The 25213-nt window shown below is 39.1% G+C and overlaps 2 protein-coding genes across 12 annotated transcripts in view; one reads left to right on the forward strand and one right to left on the reverse strand.

Moving 5' to 3' along the window:
* The window catches only part of LOC106659634 (phosphatidylcholine:ceramide cholinephosphotransferase 2-like), a 34138-nt gene extending 19840 nt beyond the window's left edge, over nt 1–14298 (forward strand). For 3 of the 8 annotated variants that reach the window (XM_014382283.2, XM_014382285.2, XM_014382287.2), the window contains exons 2-6: nt 10332–10711; nt 10780–10990; nt 11059–11333; nt 11417–11592; nt 11658–14298. In XM_014382283.2, coding sequence (XP_014237769.1) covers nt 10332–10711; nt 10780–10990; nt 11059–11333; nt 11417–11592; nt 11658–11813 — 1198 coding nt within the window. In that variant the 3' untranslated portion in view covers nt 11814–14298. The other 5 variants (XM_014382290.2, XM_014382289.2, XM_014382286.2 and 2 more) reach the window with 5 other exon arrangements.
* A 6738-nt stretch (nt 14299–21036) lies between these two features.
* The window catches only part of LOC106659629 (protein pangolin, isoforms A/H/I/S), a 130993-nt gene continuing 126816 nt past the window's right edge, over nt 21037–25213 (reverse strand). For 2 of the 4 annotated variants that reach the window (XM_014382266.2, XM_014382265.2), the window contains exon 12: nt 21037–22052. In XM_014382266.2, coding sequence (XP_014237752.1) covers nt 21494–22052 — 559 coding nt within the window. In that variant the 3' untranslated portion in view covers nt 21037–21493. Of the gene's footprint in view, nt 22053–23847; nt 24168–25213 lie in introns of those variants that run through there. The other 2 variants (XM_014382269.2, XM_014382267.2) reach the window with 1 other exon arrangement.

Genomic DNA, 25213 nt, shown 5'->3' on the forward strand with positions numbered 1-25213 from the left:
CGACGCAACCGGTTTCCTCCTTTTTGCCTTGGCGACGACGACGATTCCCACCACCTATATACTACACGAGCTGCAGCGAAGCCGTAGAAAAGTCTCGCAGAGCCAAAGTCAGCTATGTGAAAAGTTTCACGCACATCGGAGACGTCGCAGCATACGCAATCGAACTTTTATATCAAAAGGTAATTTACGACTAATTGCTGTGCCGCATTTATATGGTGGTGCAGTTCGCTGCTGAAATTCTGCTTTATGGTGGAAGGTCGGCGAGAAGAAGAGCGAAAGAAAAAATTGCACAATCGGTTGCGCGCGGTCCGATTAAATGGAAAAAAATGTCACTTTATTTACGCTCGTGTACGTACACATTCCGTCGATTATGGACTCAGGGCATAACACGATATGGGCTCTACGAGTCAATTTTATATTATCATGACGGGCGAAAATGTTTATCGCGAGTTGAGCGGGTCTCTTAATAAAACGTTCCTACCGCACGAGAAAGAGATGAGACATTTCGCAGACCCGTCGTACTTATACGGCTCATATTTTTTTCTCATGCCTCTGCTGCTGCTGCTGCGCTGTTTTGTAGTTACAATGGCATCGCAGCACTCGGCCTTTGGGCTGCGCGCGATGTTTCTTAATCCGTTTCGATGTTGCGCAACTCTTAATTTACCCGCGCGAGCTCTGTGTACTCGGCGTAGTCGTCGTCGTCGTCGTCGTCGTTGTTGTTGTTGTATTGTATACTACACAACGATGAATATACCTACGTAGAAAAATGCAGAGCTGCGAAACTCTTTGCCGCTCGGTCATAATCATATACACACAGGCAGCAGCGACGAGGAGCTCGCGTAACGCGTTTAGCGTGTGTAACACACGACGAGTCCTTTTCTTACATTCGTCGTCGCTGCAAATTGAATCCCGTGACATTCGCCTGTAGATGAAAAAAATTCACGTCAAAAATTGAAAATATTCGATCGAAGGCAAGCGAGCCTCGCTCCGACAATTATATATGACTGTATCATAATCGACCCCGGACTCGGACGTTTTATACAGTCGACCGAGCGCGACGAAGAATAAATTTCCACGGAATGTCTGTGTGTGCGTGTGTAATGTATGTGTGTAACGCGAATCGATGGAAAAGAAAACAAAGAGTCGACTGCTGTTTGTATGTATATATTGGATGCGCTGCGATTAACGTTATTACCGTATCGGACGCGCCCAATGGGCTTTCGGATCGCCTACTTATGAGCGAATTATCTTTTCTGCAATTATTCCTCGGCGATGTGTATAAAAAATGTAACGAAAAACAGAGCACACTTCTTCGCGTTCTTAAAAGCCAGAACCCCAGAAGCTCACGAATTTCGCTGTTTAATGATATTATAAATTCGTAACGATAACATCCGTGGCGTGGGTGCCTATAGACATCGATATCGTACAGTGTATAATTATGAAAAAGACTAGAAGCTATCCTGCTTATTATATATATCGCCACAGCTCTAGCATCTAATCGGCTCTTTTAGGATTATATAGTCTCGAGTCTTCGCGTATATATAAGTAGCCTTTACACGGACGCGTTAATTGTATTAATTATATCGGCGCGGCGATACACAAGTGCAGGTATTATACAAGTGCAGCAGAAGCGTCGAGCAGCAGCAGCGGCTTTAGACGGTTCGCTACATGTTTGTTGATTTAACGCGGCTATATAATCGCGTAAACACGTTCGCGACTTTTCTATTGTGTCGCTTACTTATACGTATATATATAATAGGAGCGAAGAAAGAGAGAGAGAGAGAAAAAACTAGAACAGACTTTTTGAGCGTAAAGTGCAAGTTCACCGATACGTCGATATAGGCATTCGATAGACGCGTAAAATTTTCGATTTTTAAGCAAATTCCACGCCCTAATCGATTTTTATCGTTTCAACGCGCGTGAAAAATGATTGTATTAATGTCGGACGTAAGATGTTTAAGCGAACAATGAAGAAAATTGCAATAGCAATAAAAATGAAATTAGTTTATGTTGCTCAAATAATGTTCATTTTTAATAATTATAAATAAGAGACAAGTTAATAAAGAAATTCATGTTTAAATTCATTTATTTGGAAAAACATAAAAAATGTACAACATTAAATAATTTTATACATAAAAAATACTGAAAATATGCTCATTGTCATTGCTTCGTGGTCGCTAAGCAAATATTGAACAAATCTTTGTTCTTTAAATTGTCCATAATCATATCACAGCAGAGAAGTGGCAGTCGATAGTGTAAGATTTGCTCCCAAAAGGGATACAGTGTCCACCTCCGGAAAAATCGCCTCGCAAGTTTCTCGCACAGATGCTCGAGGCAATTTCTTCTAAACTCCACGGGAATCTTCATTATTTTCGAAAATCTCAACTTCGAGTAGTGCCTGTAAGTAAGCATTTTCGCCGCTCGTTCGGGTCGTAACCGGGTCAAGTCGTAGAGCGACAGACTCGGTTTGATCATGATTTTCTTCGCCTCGATCTTGAACCTTTCGTCGTCGCGCCAAGATTCTTCGATATCCGACGACGCAAGCAGGTCGTACTTGGTGAAAAATTCCATGATCGTCAAGGCGTCGCTTCGAAGCAATTCGTATCCTCTTTTCTCCAAGCGTTCGACGATCATCAGCAGACCCGACGCTACTCGCACTTTAGAACAATGAACGTGTTTACGGTAATCGTTTATCTCGTCGAACTGTTTTACAGTAGGAAAAACGAAGCTCGACAGATCAGCACCTTGTTTTAGGAGTATATCGACCGTATTCGGCAAGATATTTTCCACGGCCAATTCCAGCGGTGTCCTGCCCTTATTGTCCCGAGCCTCGATTCGTAACTTTTTACATGTATCTTTGCAAATCTTTAAGAATGACTCGAAAAATTTAGCATCATCGGACGCGCTATCGCAAATCACGTGCAGTGAAGTAGATCCTTCCAGGTCGGGCAGATTCGGGTTGGCGCCATTCCTCAGCAGTAACTCGACCATTGACTGGTTGGCGCTATGCACGGCATAATGCATCGGGGTATAGCCTTCTGGGTTGGGCAGATTCGGGTCGGCTCCATTTCTCAGCAGTAACTCGACCATTGCTTGGTTGGCGTTATCCACGGCGTAAAGCAGCGGGGTAAAGCCGCGATCGTCTCGGGCATCGACCTCGACTGGCTTGTACTCCAACAACATCTTCGCTATCTCAACATTTAGTTCATGCATGCAAATCCTGTGCAGAGCAGTCACTCCTGCCCGGTTGGCCAAGTTTGGATTGGCGCCGTTCCTCAGCAGCAATTCGACCAACTCCGGGTCGATCAATGCAAATTGCAGCGGCGAATTGCCGGTTGTCGTCACGAGGAGATTAGGATCCACTCGGCCGAGCTCGAGGAATTTCGCGACGACGTCCGTGCAGCCCCACGCGCAAGCCACGTGGAAGTGCGTGTAGCCGAACCTCTCGTCGATGTAATTGACATCGAATCGATCGTAAATTTTAAAGAGCTCACGATCGAAGCGATAAATACCCTTGTAAAATGCACACAGCAGTGCTGTGCGACGATGCAACATCAACTTGCCGTCTTTATCGACTTTGGGCTTGTCTTTGTAGCCGGTCTCGATCAGGAACTGGATAAATCGTTTTGCCTGGTTCTCTCCTTGGCCTGTACCCCAGCGATCGATGGAATCCAAGAGAAGACGCTCGATTTCTTCGGGTTGAAAAATATCCCGCAGGTCGGAGAGTGGACCCATCCAATCGACGATCAGTCGAAGAAATTGATCGAAAATAGCGTGTCGCTGCGATTCGACCTCCCAATCGACCGAGCTCTTGAACACTTCCAATTGTTTCTTATCGAGGATATTCGTGTTTGTGAAATCTCCATTCTGGTTTTCATTGCCCGCGTCGCCTTCGACAGATCCTTCGTCGTTATTATGCATGATTTTGTCAACTCACACACAAACACAGTCGCTTATAATTTACTCACGAACGGCAGTCAATTTAATTTTGCTATAGTTGCTATACGCTCTTATACGTATGTAGAGTAAAAAAACTCTACGCGCACTGCGATCTGTATTCTATTTATAAAAATTAAAAAACACGTGGGCGAAACTAGAGAGAGGCTAGTTTCAGAAAAACTACGGCGGCGATCACGCTTCGGCGTCGTATTTTATACTGACTTGATACGTATACACTCTGATGATCTGTATGATGCGCTACACCGCATGACCCACGGGCCACGTTACAGTAAAATAATTCGTGGAAGCTATTAGAAAGTGAAATCGTCTAGAGCTATACTCTCGAAGTGCAGAGCTGCGTCTAATATACATCGCGCTCCTATTTTTCTGTTCCGCCGCGACAATCATCTCACGCCCGCGGAAGAAACTATTTGATTTCATAATTATAAATGTCATCGTACTTTGAAGAGCCGTGTGCCTAAACAGGTGCCTCTTGGAAATGCGCGTAGCATACATTTTTGAGACTCCTCGAGATACATCATTATATTTTGTATATTATGTACTGGGAAAGGGTGTGGCGCAGGCGCCAGCGATCCAGCACAGTCTATATACCTATTTAATGTCCGCGTAGAGGCCAAAACTCGAACTTTTATATATAAACATCTGACTATATATATATACGGGTGGTCGCGACACGACGGGTACACGCGGGCCCGCGAAGCTGTATAGTGCACGTGCACCGAGCCGCGCACGGCGGGTTCATCTCGCGCGCGTTCGAAACTCTTCTGCTATCGCTACGTACGAGAATCCATATACACTTACTCTCGGCATCGCATCTCTCCTTGTTGTTGCGACACATACCTGTACAAAGTTTGTTGTTATTGTTGTTGTCTCGTATCTCTCTCGGCATAGTTGACCGAGTTGGCTTTGTTTGTATACCTGCGGTACATTTAGTTAGGTAGTAGTAGTAGTAGTAGTAAAAGTAACAGTATAGCAGTTGTCGAACGCACACGTCTATACTCCGTGAGGTAGCGCCATCTGGCGCGAGAGTCGACACAGCTGCGAGCGAGTTTGAGTGCAGGCGACCTCGCATATACGGAGTCGGCGGCTCTCGGCGCTGCTCTCTGTCAGTCTGCCCGTATATACACTATATACCCGCGACTCAGTACTACGTATGTGTGTACACAGTCGCGACAGAGATAGAGAGAGAGAGATCATATTATGTACGTATGTATACTATAATGCCGCCTGCTGCGCGAGTGTGACTCCGTATTTTTTTTTTGCTTCGATACAGCGTACAGCGTATATATTTTAACGCAGACGAAAAACAGTCGACGCGTAGGTGTGTGTGTGTGGTAGTGTATAGAGGCACATCATCGTCGTCGTCGCTTCGCGGCGCGTATGTAATAGGTAGTAATCAGTTGGCCACCTTCTACTCCGCCAGCTCCGCACAGAGTTAGTTCGTGGATCGTAATATATAGCAGTAGATAGATGCCCAGCAACCGACGAGTTCGAGTTTCGTGCAGTTCCAATCGAGAGAGTTGAATAGAACGCCAAACGTCGAGAGAACTACACGAGATAGAGGTTTTGTGCGTGGATCGTGTATATATAAGCAAGACGACGACGACGACGACTACAACTACTACTGCTTAGCACGAGCAGATCGATACGATAATAGCCTATAAAAAAAAAAACATGGTGAAGAATAACATCGTATACCAACGAGTAGTGATCGCGAAATTGCGAACTGAACTATGAACTGCTGAGCGAACGTCATGAGACTTGTATTATATCTGCAGCAGCAGCAGCAGCAGCAGCAGCAACGGCGGCGGCGGCGACAAGGAGCGTCTGCTACGTCGTAGTATACGAGAGTATTTCTTCTCATCATCGCCGACTATATATAACGTAGTGACTGCGAAACTACGGGCAAGAGCAACAGAATGTGCCAGCAGATTCCCCGTGCTCGGACGCGTATATAGTTGAGCTCTGCGTGCCGCGTGAGTTTCGCGCAGCATCATCATCATCATCTCCTCGTGTGCCGAGTTCTGCTGCTGATTTGGCATCGTTGTATCCCGCGCGACTCCTGCATACACGCACTCAATCACGTTGTCGTGTTATGTACATTGGCAAAAAAACGTCGTCGTCGTCGTCGTCTTAGTCGTCGCGACTTTAATGACTGATTATAATAACGCGCCGAGTCGTCGTCGTCGTCGATTATCCTGCAGTTTTCCGTCGTCATCGTCGCGTCGCGAACGAGTGTGGTTGTTCAGTGCATGTGTCAAAGTCGGAGTTGTCGTCGTTGTTTATTGAAATCATCGACCGTGTATAAGCAGCACCGAGGCGGCGGTGGCACCCACGTGGACCTCTTATCGGCCAAGACGTTTTTTTTTGCACGACAAGAAGATAGAGAGGAGCAGCGGTGTATATAAGCAGCAAAATCTCTTCCGTTGCCGCCAACTTTCCTGCATCGCCGCCAGCCATGACTGCGTAGGCGCCCTGTATATGGTGTTATAACATATAGCGAGCCTCACGCTTCGCACAATGATTTTGGTTAGTTTCTTTTCTTTCTTGCCTCCTATTCTACATTCTATATCTGTTACGTTTTCGCAAATTGCAATAGGCACGCACACGTAAAAGCATCGGAGATACATGATGTACGTACAGTACGTATTTCCGTTTATATTTCTCTCTCTCTCTCTTCTTTTTTTTTTACTTCTGAATTCGCGCGAGCCTCGGCTAAAATTAAACCTCGAGAATTGGCGATAATTTTTTTTTTTGTGAAATTTAAAAAATTCACGGCACTCGACTTGCTACATACCACAGAAGCACAAGTATGTCGGTCGCGACTCGCGCGCGCTATCAATGGTTTACATTTTTATTAAACGTATGACTCGTGGAGCTTGGGTGAGGTAGCAAATGATATACCGATTACAAAATCAATCCGCGCGAGCTATTCGAGAAATCGCGCGATTTTTTACAATATACACGGAGTCCATAAAGATTAAAGCCATAATGGTGTCAATCGAGTCCGCGCGCGCATGAATAAGCGAAGAGTCTCACAGTCACACACGCACACACTTTGTTCTCTTCTCTCTCTATAATATAATTTATAAAGCATGGATAGCGTAGAGAAGTTTTCCCTTATAATAGCGATGATGTCACGATTCGCAATCGTTCATATGTATAAAGGCAGAGTAAGGCTTGCTATACAACCCTCCTTGTGTCGTCGTCATGCGCCGGAACACAAGCACACACTCGCACACATGTAAGTGCCAAAAATAGAAAAATCGTGCGGAATTTCGGAGTTATGTTAGTGGGCAGAGTCTGTGGCATGTGTGCGTCTAGGTATAGGCATATACTGTTTTGATGCGGGTGTTCTCCTATACTACGTGCAGTCGTACAGCATACCTTTTTTTTATGCGAGTCTGGGAAATTATGATCGATGAATAAGTCGCGTATATAGCAAGGGGGGAACCGGCTTTATCGCGCACACACATACGCGATGATTCAGAGAAACAACTCTCCGCGCTTCTCTCTTCGTATACTCCCTCCGCGCATTGACGCATCGATGATAATAATAATTTACAATATGACCCGTTGTTCGTCAGTGAACGGAGTGTAAAAAATCGACGACAGCCCAATATAACGATACAGCGCGGAGAGCGCAGAGTTATATATCTGCGGCTCTATAGATATGTGTATGTATGAATAAATGCGGAGGAGAAAAGAGGAGCGCTCGAGGAGAGAGAGACGCACATACATTTGCCGTATATACACTATATACCGCACTGGCTGCCGTCGCCGCATCGCACATTTATAAGTTGATACTTACCAGCATGTTCTGCGTGCATAATTGCGTATAACATTTCGAACACGCTCGACACACATGTGCATATCCACCTCTAACACACACGTATGTGTACACATATAGAGAGAGAGAGAGTCAAGACTGCAGGCGAGGGAATATATACGAGAGAGAGTGCGATGTACGCGAGGCACTAGCAGGGGCTTGCATACATTAATGCCGAGTCTGTGTGTGTATGTGTGTGTGTGTGCGCGCTCGAAACATGCAAAATCGCCACTGCACTACCACTATAGCAGCAGTCGCCAGCCGCCGAGCGCACTGCACGCATCTCGCTCGCATACTTGCTTTAAACTATAGGAGTGTCAAACACTGTGTCCAAGTTGTTGTTGTTTTTTTATTTTTATAAACATGACGTCCGATTAGCATCCATTCGCGCCTTATTAATAATAATAACACACCTCGGGGGCCACGAGAGGAGTTTATTAGCTGCCGCCGTCTAAAAAGCCGCAAACGTGCGCTACTACAAAGCGGCACATCTTGTACACGCACACACACTCACGCAATTGTCGGAGATAACAACGCTCGTCGTCGTGAATCTTCGAACATAATATTAAAGCAGAAAACGTTTGTTACTGCCTGCTGCTGCTACGAATACACACAATCGACACGCACCGACGTCGATTCGCTCGAACGCTTTAGAGCAAAAAAAAGAAAAACAACAACAACAACGAACGGCACAGCAACATGCACAAATTAAGGCTGCCCGTCAAGGTTGAGCTACCTGCTGCTCTGACGAGGTATATATATATTTATATACGTATGTATAGTACTAAAAGCTTAACACAAATACGTAATCTTACCCGCGCGCGCGGCGCGTATCAAGTCCGTGGGCTCCGAAAACTGCGTACGACACATTCCTGTCGCGGGAGCAGCAACCAACGGATGCGATGCGATTCACCGAGAGAGAGAGCTCGTTACACTTTGTTATCGGTTCTAAAATATTCGATATGTACGTACAACGCCCACCTAATAACTCGGCTTTACTCGCGCGCGTGTGTGTGCAGAAAATATCAAAAAAAAAAAAAAATGTGTGCAATGTGCCAAAGTGCTAGCTGTCCGCGAGTAGCCGCGGCTACTGAAACTCGGCCTTTAATATGTAGTACAACAACGGCGGACACGATTTAAGTATGCCCACACCACGCCGCTTGTATACAAGCCCGCTGCTCGCCTCGCCTCGCCTCGCGCGACACCTCATACTTTTACAATTGATAACGTATTGACGTCTACCTATTATCGACCTGGCGTCGATCGACGCCAAAACGATCTCCTACTACATGTATGTGTGAAGAGCATGCAGCGAGCACAACGACGACGACGATCATCATTATTGCCTCGCTCCTTTTTTCCATATTACATGCCATTTAGTTGTGCTCCACGACTTCTTACGAGGCGCACTTGTTGTGTTTTTCCTCGTTCGCGCGAGCGCACCTTACGCGCGCGTACACGACCGAGCGCTGCACCGCGACTCAGTGACTCTTTTTCTTCTTTTTGCGTAGTTTAGTGCGGTATTGTGTGCATTTTACACGAGTGCATGGCGGTCACTTCGATTTAAGCTCGAGTCGCCTGGCACTTATCGCATCTCGCAGGCAGTACCTTAGCTTCTTGGCTGCATGATCATTTATCTTTGGCTGCAATTACAGGCCAAAGCTCTCTATCGCTCAAGGCGAATAAACACACACTCTTCGACATGCATCTTGGAGCTGAAAAAAGTTCTCTTTCATTTTGTGCAATCGTCAACTTTCAATGCGATGTAGATATTCGATGTTAATTAACGTAGCCATTGTGAGATTCGTGTGCAATTTTCAAACTGCCTTAGAGCACAAAGTGTTTTCTGTTTGCTACTACCCTGACTGTGATATGAATTTTGAAAGATGCCTCCTCGCAATATTTTCATTCAACGATTCATTTCCAATGTTATCTTAAGCATAACATTTATCATCAAGTATCTGACTCTTAAATTTTCTATACGCCGTGCTGTTACTTACCAACCAATTGCTGTAACGTAAGTCACAATTTCTGAAATGATGTTCTAGCAACTTCTTGAACATTGTAATAACATACTTTGATATTTATCATACAAATGTATTGAAATATTTCTGAATTCCTTCATCGCCACATAGTTCATAAGTTGTAATGATTCAAATTATCAATAGCAAGAATTTATTATCTTAATAGATAATGTATTAAACTTTCTGTATTTCAAGTACTTTTTTTTAATGAATTGATATGCATTTTGATTATTTTTAATCTAATATTATACAAAATTTTAAAATTGAAAAAAATATTGATACAGATATATTTATTAAATTCTGTATTTTTCTTGTGTTATAAATAAAATTAGTAGAAATATTGAAGTGAAGGTCAAACTAATTAAGGAGTGATATAATTTTACTGCATTTCTTACTTTGTATCAATCAAATATTTTTTTGTTTTCATTTTATACAACAAAAACAAATTTATTTTAATACAAATATATAATAATTCCTCATTAATATTTCTAAACTAATAAACTGTATTTAATTTTCAGAATGGTATTGGATCCAAAAGTAACAAGTCTCCACAGTGATTACGGGAGCTTCGACAAGCCTCTAGGTGGAGACAACGGTCACGATAAGGATATTGAAGCAGCTGTTGATGGCACCAGTGGTGGAATGGCTCAATCAAGCGATGTTTATCAGAGGCAACCTTTGCTTCCTGGTGCTTCAATAAAAAATAAAGACAAATGGAGTGGAGTTGCTTCCAGCTCAAATTACTATGAAGATGATGATGATAAAATAGATAGTTTAGGTCACATTAGACATCCAGACTTATCAAATGGCTCAGGTAGTGGAATTATTAAAATTGATATTCCAGCACCTCTTAAAGATGAACCAAGATTCCCAAAAGAAAAGTGGAAAACGTTTGTTGGTAAGTAATCAAAATAAAATAATTATCTATATTCTTTTGATTTGAAAACACTATGAATTCTTTTTCAGGTTTTCTATTTATGGCGATGAATTTTATATTTACTACTCTCTCCCTTGCTCTGGTTCATGAAAGAGTACCTGATCGTTCTGTTTATGGTCCTTTACCCGATATTGTACTTGATAATATAGCAGCTGTAGATAAAGCTTTGGATGTATCGGAATATTTAATTATGATTATGTCTAATTGCACAGTAATTTTAGTAATATTCCATAAACACAGGTTTGTTTATTTTTGTTCAATTTCACATACTTTTTAATAATTAAACTAATATTTGATGAAATTTTCAGATTTATTGTTGCTAGAAGACTATTTTTATTAATGGGGTTGTTGTATATGATGAGAAGCATAACAATGTATGTTACAGTACTTCCTATGGCTAGTACAACTTATGTTTGCAGTCCAAAAGCCAATAATTCAAGTCCATCACTTATTGCTGGACGAGTAGCTCAATTAATTTCTGGTTTTGGTTTATCAATTAATGGAAAGCATACCTATTGTGGAGACTTCATATATAGTGGACATACAGTTGTACTTGTACTTAGTTACCTGATTATTAAAGAATGTAAGCTGTAATTTTAATTTTTTAAATTTAGCTCTGTATAAACTCTATTATAATCTCTATCTGTATAAACGCTATTTTTTTAGATACTCCTAAAAAATGCTATCCACTCCATTGGTTGGCTGGTATAACATCGTTTGTTGGTGTAATTTTGGTTTTGATTTCTCATGGCCATTATACAGTAGATGTTATAATTGCATATTACATTACAACTCGTCTATGGTACATCTATCATACAATGGCAAATAATGCACAGCTCAAAGTAAGATATTCAAATTTAATCGAGACATAAAAAAAGAATTTTTAATAAATATAAACATTTTTCAGTTGAATGGGCCAAATAATTTTTTCACAAGACTTTGGTGGTTTCCTATTTTTATGTATTTTGAAAAAAATGTGAATGGTGTTGTTCCACGACAGTACGAGTGGCCTCTACCTTGGCCTCGAAGATTACTTGCCAAGCATCCAAATAGAGACAGTTAATATCTGTGTGAGCTTCGTAAAGGAGCTGATGTTTCCACAGTGATATTTAATGTAAATACTTACATAAGTTTATGATATAAATTCTTATTGGGTGAGATACTTTGTGAAGTAAGCTCATTATTTCAAGAAGATGAAATATTAACAAAATTTTAAGACATACTAATAATAATATACAAGTCTATTTGGTATTTGAATTGAAACGCTAAAGCTCAAACTGCAACGCTGTTTTTTCGTAAAATTGATATATTCTTTTATAATTTTATGACTCTCTTCTTGATTTTGATACAATGTTTACATTGATAGAAATAGGAAAAATTCAGAAATAATGTATATTCTTTAACTTGTAGTTAATCAAGTGGAATATGACTGTTATTACTAAATTCTGCTAAAATATTTTCAAAATATCAATGTTTCAGATATTTGTTAATTGAATATACCATATCTTAATCAATGATAGTTCAATTTCTATTTGAATTGATTAATGAAGTTACGAAATTTTTTAATATAAGTTTAAGTACGACTAGTTCTTATTGGTATGGAATACATAATTTAAGCAAAACGATTAAACTCAATAATTGTTAGTTCTATTTGGTTTATTACTATAAATTTTTCCATGTAAAATATTTAAATATTAATTTATTACATTTATTGACTGACATAATGTTTGAAAATAGCGTTGAAATGTTTTTTGTAATGTTAAATTCTGCGATTTCATGGGACCAATCACATTTGATCGCAAATTCTTAAAAGTTTTTTATTTTTATTTATTTGAATTAAACTTTTAGTAAATGTATTTATTGTTGTAAATATCCAAAAATTGAAGTTGTCCAACTTTGATGATGTGAAAAAGGTTCAATAATATTAATACTGCGCAAAATAAACTTTTTGACTGAATATTATTATTGTTTTAGTCAAACACACGAAAAAATTCAATACCTGTGAGATAACTATTTCTAATCTTGTTTTGTATTATCCAATGAGGCAATTTGAGTATCGACTGTGTTAAATTTGAAGAAAATTCACAAACAATCGACTACATAAAAGAAACGCTTTAAAAACTTCTCTTCAATAGAAATGAACTTTCATTTCAGAAAAGTTATGATGTATATTCGAACATGCACAATGTAATCGTCGTTTTAATCTAAAATGAAAAGTCAGGAAAAAAACATAAAAAAATCGCAACATTCATTGATCTAAAAATATCTGAATAAAATTCCATCAAAAGGGACAATTTTAAAAAATACTAAATTTTCAAATTTTTCATTGTGGTTAGATTAAAATCTTCATCAATGTCCATGCTTGTAATTATACTTGCCTTCTTGCGTAAGGACTTACGATGTAAAAAAGTGGTATCGTAAAGTTTAGGGCTTGTTCGTCTATTGGTATTATTCAATAGTTTCATAAATAAGAAAGTCTATATCTTATAAGCATAAAATAATATTGTGATCAGTGTGAATAATTAGAATCTTCAATGCCTATGCATACATAGTTATTCCAAATGAATTTGAGAATTATAAAAAAACTGGCATTTTTATGCATACTTTATGAAGTAGACAATCCAAAATGCATAAGAAGTTATCTGCAAGATGCTTTTTACAGTTTTTTAAAATTTTACTCTACTATCTTAAAAGTGCTAATTTATACATTTGACTTTAAAATTAATTATTTTGTGTCATGTTTAAAACTGGGCTCTTTTGAATTAGTTTGATAAAGAGGACGAAATTAGTTTACCTAAACAAAAACACAGAAAAATCTAAGAATCTGTGGCAATGCAAAGACAAAAAACATAATGAAGCAAGATCTTATATATTAATCATATTTATATCTGCAAGTTCTTTGAAGACAAAGTTATTTTTTTTTTAAATTTAAACTTGTCTTTATAGAGCCCATTATAATTCTAATAGCAAAATGGAACAAGCGTTCAATGATTTGTTATAATTCATTGTAAACATCTGTAAATGTAAAAAGATTAATGATGATTACTGCACAATTTCTTTTAATGCATAAAAAAGAATTATGATTTATAACAGAGCTTAGAACACTAATTTATGCGACTACATTTATAAGTTGCAGCTATTTTATGTTTTCAAGTTGATCACTTTAAATTCAAGCACAAATGAGACATTTTAATTAAAATGAGTATGGTAATTGATTGGATGAGTACTCAGCATGAGTACCTTCGTTCGTGCATCAGTTGAATTTTTCTGAGATTGAAAATTCATTTTCTCTGAAAATGAATTTGTATATTTGAGGTGCAAAATATATTCAAATAAGCGCAATTGATTTGTGCTTTGGTACATTGTTAGTGTATTATAGTCACACAGATTTTGAAGAATGAAGTGAAGCAGCTGTTTTTATCTGAAGGGCAAATGTATAAAAAAAAACATGAAATGATCAAAGTGCGCATGGTCGTACTTCATGTGGATAAATTATAAAAACTTATATTTTTCGTGTAGATATTTTATAGTACTTTGTTAAAAAAAAATAAGCCTAGCAGAATCAAGCCTGCTAGATTTGTAAATAAAAAGGGATTGAAAGATATGTAAATTTGGACTTTTTGATCTGAGAAAAGTGAATCAAATTTTAATACAGATATTTTCATTGTGTGTACATAAATTTCGTTTTTCGTGAAATTCTGTTTTTTTCAACCTTATTATAATGTAAAAAAAAATATTTATTTTGTAGTAGCATAAATCAATGTTTTTCTCGTTTTAATAAAAACTAACATTAATTTTTAGTCATTAATAAAAGTCACAAAATTCAAAGTGGTTGATGTTAACACATACTTATAAGTATTTTTTTATAATAAATTTAAATAGAAAAAGATAAACTTTAAAATTATACCGTTATTTGATTATTTATGCTTTCCAAAATCGTCATTTGTCAAACAATTAGTTCATGATATAATTATTTAAAATTAACTGCCGTCTTAATGGAGTTGAATGTGAAGTTTTAATTTGTAAGAACATTCTAATTTTCAGAAATTCGGAAAATTTCAACCATATCGATTTCAAGGACGGTTGATTGAAAATATAAAGCCAAATCTATTGAACCATATTTTTGATGCCTAAAACAAAACATAATTTAATCAAGCAAATAAATAAATTCAATTTTTTTATTTAAACGATATGGAAAATCCGTTACATTTGAAAGCACCAAGCGTTGAAATATATGCTGATAGACAACACGAGCTTTGGTCCGTAGCCGCCAAGCAAATATTATGAAATGAATATCCATTCTTTAGATTTCCAAGGATAATTTTACAGCAGAGAATTGCGCTTATCCCAAGAGAAAATCCAAGGTCCATCGTTGGAAAATCATCTCCCACAGGCGCAAAGCACAATAGCTTCTCTAAACCTCAAGGTAGAGAACTCGAAGTAGTCTGCATATTTGTCTAGTTCACCCCCTGATCGGGTCATAATTTAATTAGTGTAAGTGACAGGCTCAGCTTAATCATTAATTTTTTCGCTTTTCTCGTGAACCATTGTTAGTCGTACCTACATTTTTCCTCTGATTTCTCGAACAATTCGTACTTGGAGAAAATATTCATCGTTTTAGTCCAGTTCATATCTTGTGTTGAAGTGTCTGTTGAAGTGTCTCTTGCAAATTTGATTTCAAAAGTGTTTGTCCTCCTAAGTTTGGCCGCATAGCAGCAATTCGTCCTCGTGGTTTTTGTTATGTGCCAGAGCCAATTGTTGCGGCGAGTCATCTGCTTTTTCACGTGTCAAAAATTTTTTGAAAACTTCGTAACATCGTGAAATGCAGTCTACGTGCAAATGTGTGAGGCCAGACTCATCAGTGTAGTTGAAATGGAATCTGTCGCATATTTTAAAAATCTGACGGGACACGATGTTCCAGTCGGGAAACGTGTGTGGCTAGCAGCATAATAAAATCAACTGCAGGTGAAACCGTAGGTACGAGGCGTACGTATGAAGTAGCTGAGTTGAGCTATGAAATTCCTTAAAGCTCAAATTCTACTAGCAATCAAAATCCTGATATGACGTTATTTTGAAAATGCCATGAGACAATGTGAACAGAAACTCAAGATTTAGGAGATATGTCGATGTTTTTATAAGATCAGGCCATTCAAAAATCGATGAAATAAACAAATTTAGAATCATACCTAATACCTAATTTTTTGATGGGTAATTGTTCATTCATTTCAAAGTTTATTCCGCAAATAAACGTTGACGGCTGATATAGGTTGACTATACGAAGTGTACCGACGACCATCGCCCCATACCAACACATCGATGGGTCTGGATGAAACTTTTTGCTATTGTCCAGAAACAGTTGTTACAACGCGTTGCAACGAGTGCTGAGCAACCAGCAAGTGCCAGCTATGGCATCGATCTCCGGGTTGCCTTTTGCCGGATTGGAAAATCGGACCACGATGGTCGTACTCAGGCATCATCGTTTTCAAAATGTACTCGCTCAAAAGCCATCCAGGAAAAATTACCGATCGATTCTCCGCCTAAGTCCGATCTCGACCCAATTCACAATTCAATCAGAATTATAGATCCTGCACGAGATCGACATCCTCGAGGACGTGTCAATGGCATATGCGGTCAGCGAGTGGAACCGTTTCAAGCTGGCTGCCCTTATCCGCAGCCTTTTTTTTATAGCGAATTCCAAGTCGAAGTCGAAGACCTTACTTACAGCTTCCTGGTTATTATTAAGATTGAATTTAATAATTGTCTTTGGCTCACGCGCGAGCGAACGTGCGTATACACATTGCAAACGAACGCAAGACCGAGCAGAGAGGCAAACGAGGAAAAAAAAGAAGTACAAGTCTCGAGCCTTAAAAAGGAGCACGACGACGACGACGACGACGCGCCAAGAGCCTTAGAAACGAGAAATCGTTGCTGCTTCGAACGCGGACGGAGACGGAGGCAGAAAAAAAGAAGAGGAGGAAGAAGAAAAAAAAAGGAGGAGATCGACAGTCGAAAGCAATTTTCGTTCGCAGAAATAATCTTGCCGAGTTGATAATGAGGACCTGTTTTATAGTTTGTGTGCGTCTGTCTGTGTCCGTGTGCGAATGTGTGCGTTGTGTGTTGTACTGGCCCACAGGAATCGTGTCGGAGAGGCACCTCCCGACGAGCCGAGCTGAGGACGCGAGAGAGAGAGAGAGAGAGAGAGAGAAAAGAATGGAAAAAAGTCAGCGATGAGAGAAACAGAGAGAAGCCCAAACGAGTTCCATCCGCCGCTGCCACCTACGCCTACTTCATTGTACACGGAGGGACTAAATAAATTTTTCGAGAACAATAACGCGCGCTGGCATATATTCTGATTATCGGCCGATGTATGGTAGTACGGCCGTTTGAGGACGGCCGTGTAATAGCTGCGTGCACTTTGAAACCAACCATGGTGTTCGCGTCTCGTGTCTTGAGGCTCTTGCGCAATGTTTGCGCCAGTGGCCGCGATGCAAAAAAAAAAGAGAAAAGAAAAATAAATGCGCTCGTTCGTCTTCGCAGTTTTGAGGGACACGACGATTGGGCACCGCTGCAAAACATCGAATCGATCAAGGCCATCATCGATGAGGGCGACGAGTAAATCGCTATTCGAGATTTGTGCAGGATCGACATCACAAACTGATAGTGTTGTAGCTCCTATTTGGCCTATAGTACTTACCTTATTTTTTTAGCTTTCCTTTTTTAGCTTCCGGAGCAACGTTTAGTTTGGGAAATGAAAATCCTCATATCGTCTTGAACTGCTCCTGATTCATGAAAAAGCTAAAAATGGGTTTTCTGTTTTTAAATGAAACACAATTGCTCTTGAAATTGCTAATTTTATGTATAAGTTTTATGACACAAATTGATGTAGCATCTACATGAGTAGGAGTATGAACTACACGAGAATGATGTTGATACAGATCACTTATTTAGCGTAAATACAATGTCTCAATTACATGCTATGAACTAGATACTTAGAAAACACTGTACAACGCGACCGCAACTCTTGAGCGTACTTTACATATAATACAAGGAGCGCGCCCCCCAAAAAGCACACAAGACACGACTCATTCGAACGGTCGTTCGGGTTTTTGCGGGCGCACTTTCATTATCATTTTTTGTAATTCAATTTTTTTTTTTTTTTAATCATCTTCAATATGCACATTGACGCACACACCTCTTTCACGCAGGTCATGCAAGGCTATCGATTTCTTTTTCTCGTTTTACTTTATTTTTTATTTTTCCTTCCAATTTCTCAATATTATCTACGCCAACTCTATGCATATATAATATATTTATAATATTTATATACCTTGTGTGACGCCACTCGTTTGAATTCCCCGATTCGATCGAATTACAAAGTTACTTCGCCTATAGCGCGCGAGGACGAGTTTTTCCTGATTTTAGTAGTACTCTTATTTATCACTCTATCACTTTGTTATTATCGAAAAATCGCGGAATCTCGCATCGGACGAGGAAACCACAAGTTAAAACGTCTTCATTAACTTTTTGAGCTCGTCAAATAGGCCACCACGCAATTGGCACACGCAAAACGCCCTCATACATACATGCATACATTTTATATTGGTACAATTTTTTTTTCTTAATTTCTCATAATTATGTTACTTTTCGCTCCGGTTTTTAGCCATTCTCAATTTATGTTTATCCTGAAGCACTCTCCTCTTTGTATTTTAAGCTCCAAGGAGACGTACTGTATTTGAGATAATTATCAAAAAACTCTTATCACCCTTTTGCAAAATTACCCTTTCATTATTTGTAATTTTTTTTCTTTAATAAAAATTATTTCTCCTTATTACGTATATAGAGTTTACGTACAAAGATTTCTCATCTTTAAAAGCTCTTGTATTCCCTTTTTAAATGAAGACTCACATTGCTATGCACATTAATTTCAGTCTCGAGTCCGTATTTTTCGATGTCTTAAATGGTAAATGTGACAATGAGAAAGAGCAAGAAGCTGAGAATTTAGCGACTCTAGATTATACACAGTAAAATGATGAGCATGAAAAATAAAACATGGAAGACTAAGCAATCGCAGCGAGTTTGATTTTTTTTGTAGAACTGCGACTGTCAAATGGTTATTTACGGTGAAACAAGCTTCATCCTCAGCATTTTCCTCTAATCTTTACCATTTTATTAATGGAGGCGATAATCGCTATTTTCTAGCCCCGTAACAATTGAATTTGTCTTTTTCAATTTGTACATTTGCCACTGATGAGGTCTTTAATGAATAATTAAATTTTATCTCGGATGCTCATTGCGCTACTAAAAACCGTTGGCACGATATAGCTCCTAATTTCATTGAATTAGCGACTTTACACATGAAAAGCTCTTATAACCAAATGAAAATGAAACATAGGTATGTAATAGCTAATTGTTACCAACAAAACAAATGAATAGAACAATAGTTTTCTAAAACCTTCCATAAGATTTTTTAATATAATTCTTTTATAATCTCTGTACGAAAATCATTCACTCCTCGAATGCACAGTCTTATTTATAAATTTTATACTTAAAATAATAAAAACTATAAAACGATAGATAACCTGCTGAAATATCCACATAACTAAAACCGGAACGCCATTAACATTCAAAGTATCAACTCATTTTTTTTCTTCAAATTTTACATACGTAACGCAGACAGAGAGACGGCAATGTAAAAATATAATCGGTAGAATTGGCATGGTGTTATTATGGCACGTTTAGTTTACTATTCACTGACGGGTTACATTACTTACTTTTTCTAAATAGACAATAATGAGTCAAGAGTATCTTGCCCTGTTTTCGACCCGTTTTAACATATACAGCATTTATCGTCGCTCGTTCTCCATTGCACTTTCCCATTTTCACAACATAAATGCATTTTAAACATATTTATTATTTATATATGTATATGTATATATATACACAATTAGTGGCATTCTAAAAACGTTCACACACTTCTTTAATTCTGTGTTTTTGGTTAATAGTGAAATCAGAAAAATTGGAACTTGAGATGATTTTTGTAAAAGTACAAAATCGTTTAAAATATGTTTCGTAGCTCAACGAATAAATTTATAATACCGGTATCGGCCGAGAGACTTGAATTTTTGTTTAATGATCAATTTAATAGATAATTATTTTTACTTTTAATTTTAAATACAATTTTAATTAAAATTCATCTCAAAATATTTTACATGTCTTAATAGAGGGAGCTTTTGCAACGCCAAGAGTCTGTATATGTAAATATTTGATATTGTGGTCTAAAATAAACAATAAATGATTTTTTAATAGATGTTACATTACACTTTTGAAAGCGGCATATAAATTACCATGATATTTTTAAAATTTAAACAAATGTACAATTTTTCCAAAATGTTTTTTAATCTAAATTCTCAAGATAAACGGAGAAAAAAAACTGTAAAAAAGATGAGAATAACTTGATCAAAATTCTTTAAAAGTTAATCAAGCTATTCTGGTAAGTTTTATTCTCTTTTTCCTCTTTGTGTAGGTATACTGACTCTTAAATTTGCAACATACTTATACAGCAAATGAAGAACTATTGCACTTTTGCAATAAAAAGTCAATGACGTACTTATAAAATGATAATTAAAAAAGTATAATGTATTTGAAATATCACCATGTGCATTCAACAATGAAGAATGCGTTGTCTATATTTAAGTAGCCAGCAACAATATATTATTCAATTACAATTGATAAATTTCTTTACTCGACAGTGTCATACAGCTCGCCTCAGGTTTCTCTTGTACCGGGAATGTTCAAAGAGAGGGACGATACAAAAGGGACCAACAAAAGGTTTGTCAATTCGCAAAGTTTACTCGACGTGCGTGCGAGCGAGATACTTAAAACTCGAATAACTAAAATCAAATTTTAGAAAATAATTTAAAAAAAAGTAATTACCAATTACAAAATATTCAGACCATTATTAATAGAAGGCCTTTGAAAGTTTTCCTTCTTTCCTTAATACTAAAAAAAAAAAATACTTAATAATCGAAATATCCAGTACAATATATTCACAGTGTACTATTAAAATTGAACTACACTTCAACATAACAACGAAATCTTAATAAAATTGCACGGAAAAGTTGCAATGGAAGACACAAGAGAAAAATTACATGCACATTACCGAAAATGTTCTAAAATTAATTTTTTACTCGCTCGACACGAGGATTGAGAGGGGGTTGTGTGTTGGTAAAAGTTATCAAGGAGAGAGACAGTCGAAGGGGGGGGGGGGGGAAAAANGGGGGGGGGGGGGGGGGGATAAAATATATTTTAATATTAGAGTTAGCCGAAGGAAGCGCAAAGCTATCCCTGTACGCGTAAACTTTTAAAAAATAACAAGTTATCGTTTCACACCACGTGGACTCGACGAAAGACTTTGTTGCAAAGATGATTTGTGTGTGGAAAGGACACACACACGCCTTTTCCTCTTATTATATACACATTTCTATATAAATTCGTGTAGGTCTCTCTCTGGAGACCGACTACGGAGTCGTCGTTGTCGTCGTCGTCCCCTCAAGCTGCGACTGCCGCCGCTGTTGTAACAAGCTTCGCCGTTTTACAAGGTCCATGGTGCAGCCGACGCCTCTTAATAATCGGGGGTATAGTACCTGGCACAGGAACATGACCAGTTACGGTCATCGTAGTAATAATCACAAAGTTGCAAGAATGAGTATTGATGCGTCGCCGGCGCGGCCTGTTGAGCCAGGGCTACGTGACGCTGATGGCGGAATTGGTCTGCTGAGGGCCCGGCTCCGTCTTGATGCACTGGCCCGTCAGCTGGTTCACGCTCAGCGGATTGTTGATGTCGTGGGGATTGGTGCCGACCGGATTGCGATGAGGCGTCGCCGGTTGCTGGAGCACCACGGGCGGTGGCGGCACCGCCGACGACGGCTGCTGCTGCAGATGATGATTGTGGTGATGGTGCTGTTGCTGATGATGCTGCTGCTGATGATGGTGGTGTTGCTGCTGTTGTTGCTGCTGCTGATGATGATGATGATTGTTGTTGGAGCCGACGCTGACCACCGACACAGGCGGGGTAAGCGGACACGGGCTGGCCAGGCTCGAGGGCGATGGCAGCACTAGGGACGGACTGGCCAGGCTCGAGAGGCCCGACAGGCCGCCCGGACTGCTGAGGGACTCGTCGTCCTCGGGCGTGCCGGCCTCGCCCACGCTGCCCAGATTGTCCTCGGAGTGGTCGTCGTCGGGCTCGTTGTCGCCGTCGCCCTCTCCTCCCTCCCCCATGTATCTGATACACTTCTTCTTACGCCTGGAAAAAAGGTAAGAGAAAGAAGGATTAGTCCGGATCTGCCGAGCGGGTTCGTCGATTGCACACCTAGAGATTCGTATATATAGAGAATTTGTTGCAAAAATAAATCGTTAAGTAGCAGAGTCGTCGTCGGGCGGTCGGGCGCTAAATAAATTATGTATATAAATTAAGTAAGCAGAGATCGCCCACTGCCCGACGGCTGAATTCTTATACACATCAAAAACATCGTATTAATATATATATATCGTGTCTATGCATGCGTGCACAAACGTCAACTCAATCGATGAAAGTTTGTAACGTCACTAAAGGCTTCATGCTTAATCAATCATTAATATGTATATCATACGTATATTACTAGAAAATTAACATCAATCTCACGACAAACAGCTGACATGCTAATAAAATAATAATGATAAAAAAAAAATACACAAGTAGATTTTTTTTTTCGTTCGCTCGGTTCTCTTTGGTAAAATAAGGAAGTAGTATACGACGATGATACGCTTGATGCGAGCTTTACGCGCGATTGAACCATCTTTAAAAGTTAACGAGGTAACGCTGAAAATTACGTTGCGATGAAGAAGTCAGCACATTTCACCGCTCTGTCATTGGCTCTCATTATTCTTTCTTCTGGCGGAATTTTAAATTTATTTTTAATTCTATGAGTGTATACTTTTACACGAATCATCGTTGAACGAGCAAATTCTTTTGTGAAAATCAACGTAATATCCAAGTTTCATTGCTTTAAACCGGATTCGTATTCGATGAATGAGTTGATAATATCATTTATTCCGCGGTCGATCGAGATTGACCGGTATTGGTTTTACGAGGACCTATCCAATGTTCATGAAAACAAAAATTTTACAATAATTATATTTAACTTTTTCCACTTGAAATTCAAAGTCAAAATTGATGCAAAGTGACACGTTCGGCTACCAAACGATTTTCTTCGATTACATGTGAGAGTATGGACGAAAAATTCATGCAATTCGTACTTGCAAAAGTATGAGTAATTTTTCAACAATATACTTGTTACGAAGAAGCTTTGTTTAATTGTGCTCACGCATGAAGCGCAACAAAAAAATTAATAAATGTTCATGGTTATATCGTCAACTTGTAATGCAAATAAAACTCATTTGATAGAACAAAAAATAACGCTTATCAACAGGCCATTATGCATAATAACATTTACAAAGAAGTTAAAAAAGGATGCATTAGTTTACTGTAAAATATGCGCACACATGACATCGACGAACAAACAAAAAAAGTAAGTTTGTATATGATATACTTGAAAGAAAAACAAAATGCACAGATAATATAAATTGTAATATGCACATACGAAAAATACAGTACGATCAGCCATGCTATGGTCCACACTTATTATATGTCAACAAAAAAAAGTATAAAAACGGATATATATTCGAACTATACGATATAACTTGGATACAACGAAAAAATTCAAAAAAGATCGCTAAGTAGAACAAAACGATGAAATTAATTTGGTAAAAATTAAGTGAAAGTAAATAAATTTGACATAAAAAAAAAACAGACAATAAACAACAACAGTAATAAATAAGCCGTAAAGAGCCACAACAATGAGAAACAATGCGAGCACGTCGGTGGGCCCCGTCGTCGTCGTCGTCGTCGTCGCCCTTTAGTCCTCTCTCGAAGTCTCGACACCGCATAAGACCGGTATGTATACACTTTAAAAGATCGGTATTACAGAGGACGAACGGACGCTCGAACGAACACGACGATGGGGGCTCGCCGAGCTTGTGTCTTGGGACTGACCACTCTTTAATTCGGTTCTTTTGTCTTTTTTTCGTTTATTGTTTATTTTGCGCTCTCTAAGAAGAAGTGTTGCAGTAGAAGGGAGGCGATAGGCTTGACTAGAGATTAACGTAAGTGGGTTCCTGCTGGGGTGAGGAGGCGTTCGAGGCGGCGTTGGCACTGGGTGGCGGTGGTTGCTGCTGTTGCTGCTGCGGCACCGAGGCCGAGTTAGCCTGCTGCTGCTGCTGCGAACCACCGCCAGCGCCACCGCCCGCACCCGCGCTACCGCCCACGCCGTGATGGATTATGCTCGCGTGGATGCCCATCCCCGCTCCATGCTCCACCGGGCTGCCAAAACCAACAACCAGCAAGCCATTAAAGGGGCGCACAATAGATAATGATAATGATAAGTAATAATCGACGAGTCAACAAAATATTTTCCTCTTTTTTTCATTGCACTAGAGGCGCCATCATTGAATCATAAATTCACGCGCTCCTTTTCCTAATTTTCTTGCTCTCTTGCACAAACACTCGTATCAGAGTATATCGAGCAGCTGTACGTGGTCCACCACTTATTGCTCTCCGTCGCCGGGTTCTCTCGCACTCTCATCAGAAAATATGTCTCCCAACGCGTGTGCTACACTCGTTCACCAACCTTAATTTTAATCCGCCCCTTTAATGACGTTCGTTCGTTCGTGTGACAATTTGAACTTGAGCCGGGAGCCGGGGTGACTGGGCTTTATCATTATTAGCATTGTTTAATTTATTTTCGTTCAGTAGTTGCGAATTTTTTTCAATTTATCGTGACAAGGATTCGTCGCAAACTGCAGAGTTAGTGGCCCGAAATCGTGATCGTACATGTATAATATACGTATTTTGAAATATTACAATAGTTAATCGGTAAGTTGCGAAGAGCAGACTACATGAAAGAGCGTATGATACAGAGTGAATCGAGACAGCCCTTTTTTTTTATATTAAACACACTCAGTCGCTCATAGATCACTCGAAGCTGAGAGAGAGAGAGAGAGAGAATCTTCAAGCATCGGTATCACTTTTGTACGCGTCCTTATTTTTTCCCACGATCGTATTCGAGTACAGAGTCGACTGTATATGCGCGCCGTTTACGCGTCTTCTCGTTTTTATTTACTTTTTCGTATATATGTACGTATACTCTCGCTCGGTTATCATAAGCGATAATCTTGTTTAGTGCTCTAATATTTGCAAATGTGTGTTCTTTTTTTAGTAATAGTGCCTTGGAGTGATCTAGTTAAAGCATACCAAATGATGGAAGTGATTTTTTATATGAGATATATATATATATACTGAGTAAGTTTCAAGAATGTTTCTGGCATTCAACATGCTTTAAAAGACTTTGGTGTGATTTCAAAGGGCTC

The sequence above is a fragment of the Trichogramma pretiosum genome, unplaced genomic scaffold, assembly GCF_000599845.2.
Source record: "Trichogramma pretiosum strain Unisexual culture from Peru unplaced genomic scaffold, Tpre_2.0 scaffold74, whole genome shotgun sequence".
In the NCBI taxonomy this organism is placed as follows: Eukaryota; Metazoa; Arthropoda; class Insecta; order Hymenoptera; family Trichogrammatidae; genus Trichogramma; species Trichogramma pretiosum.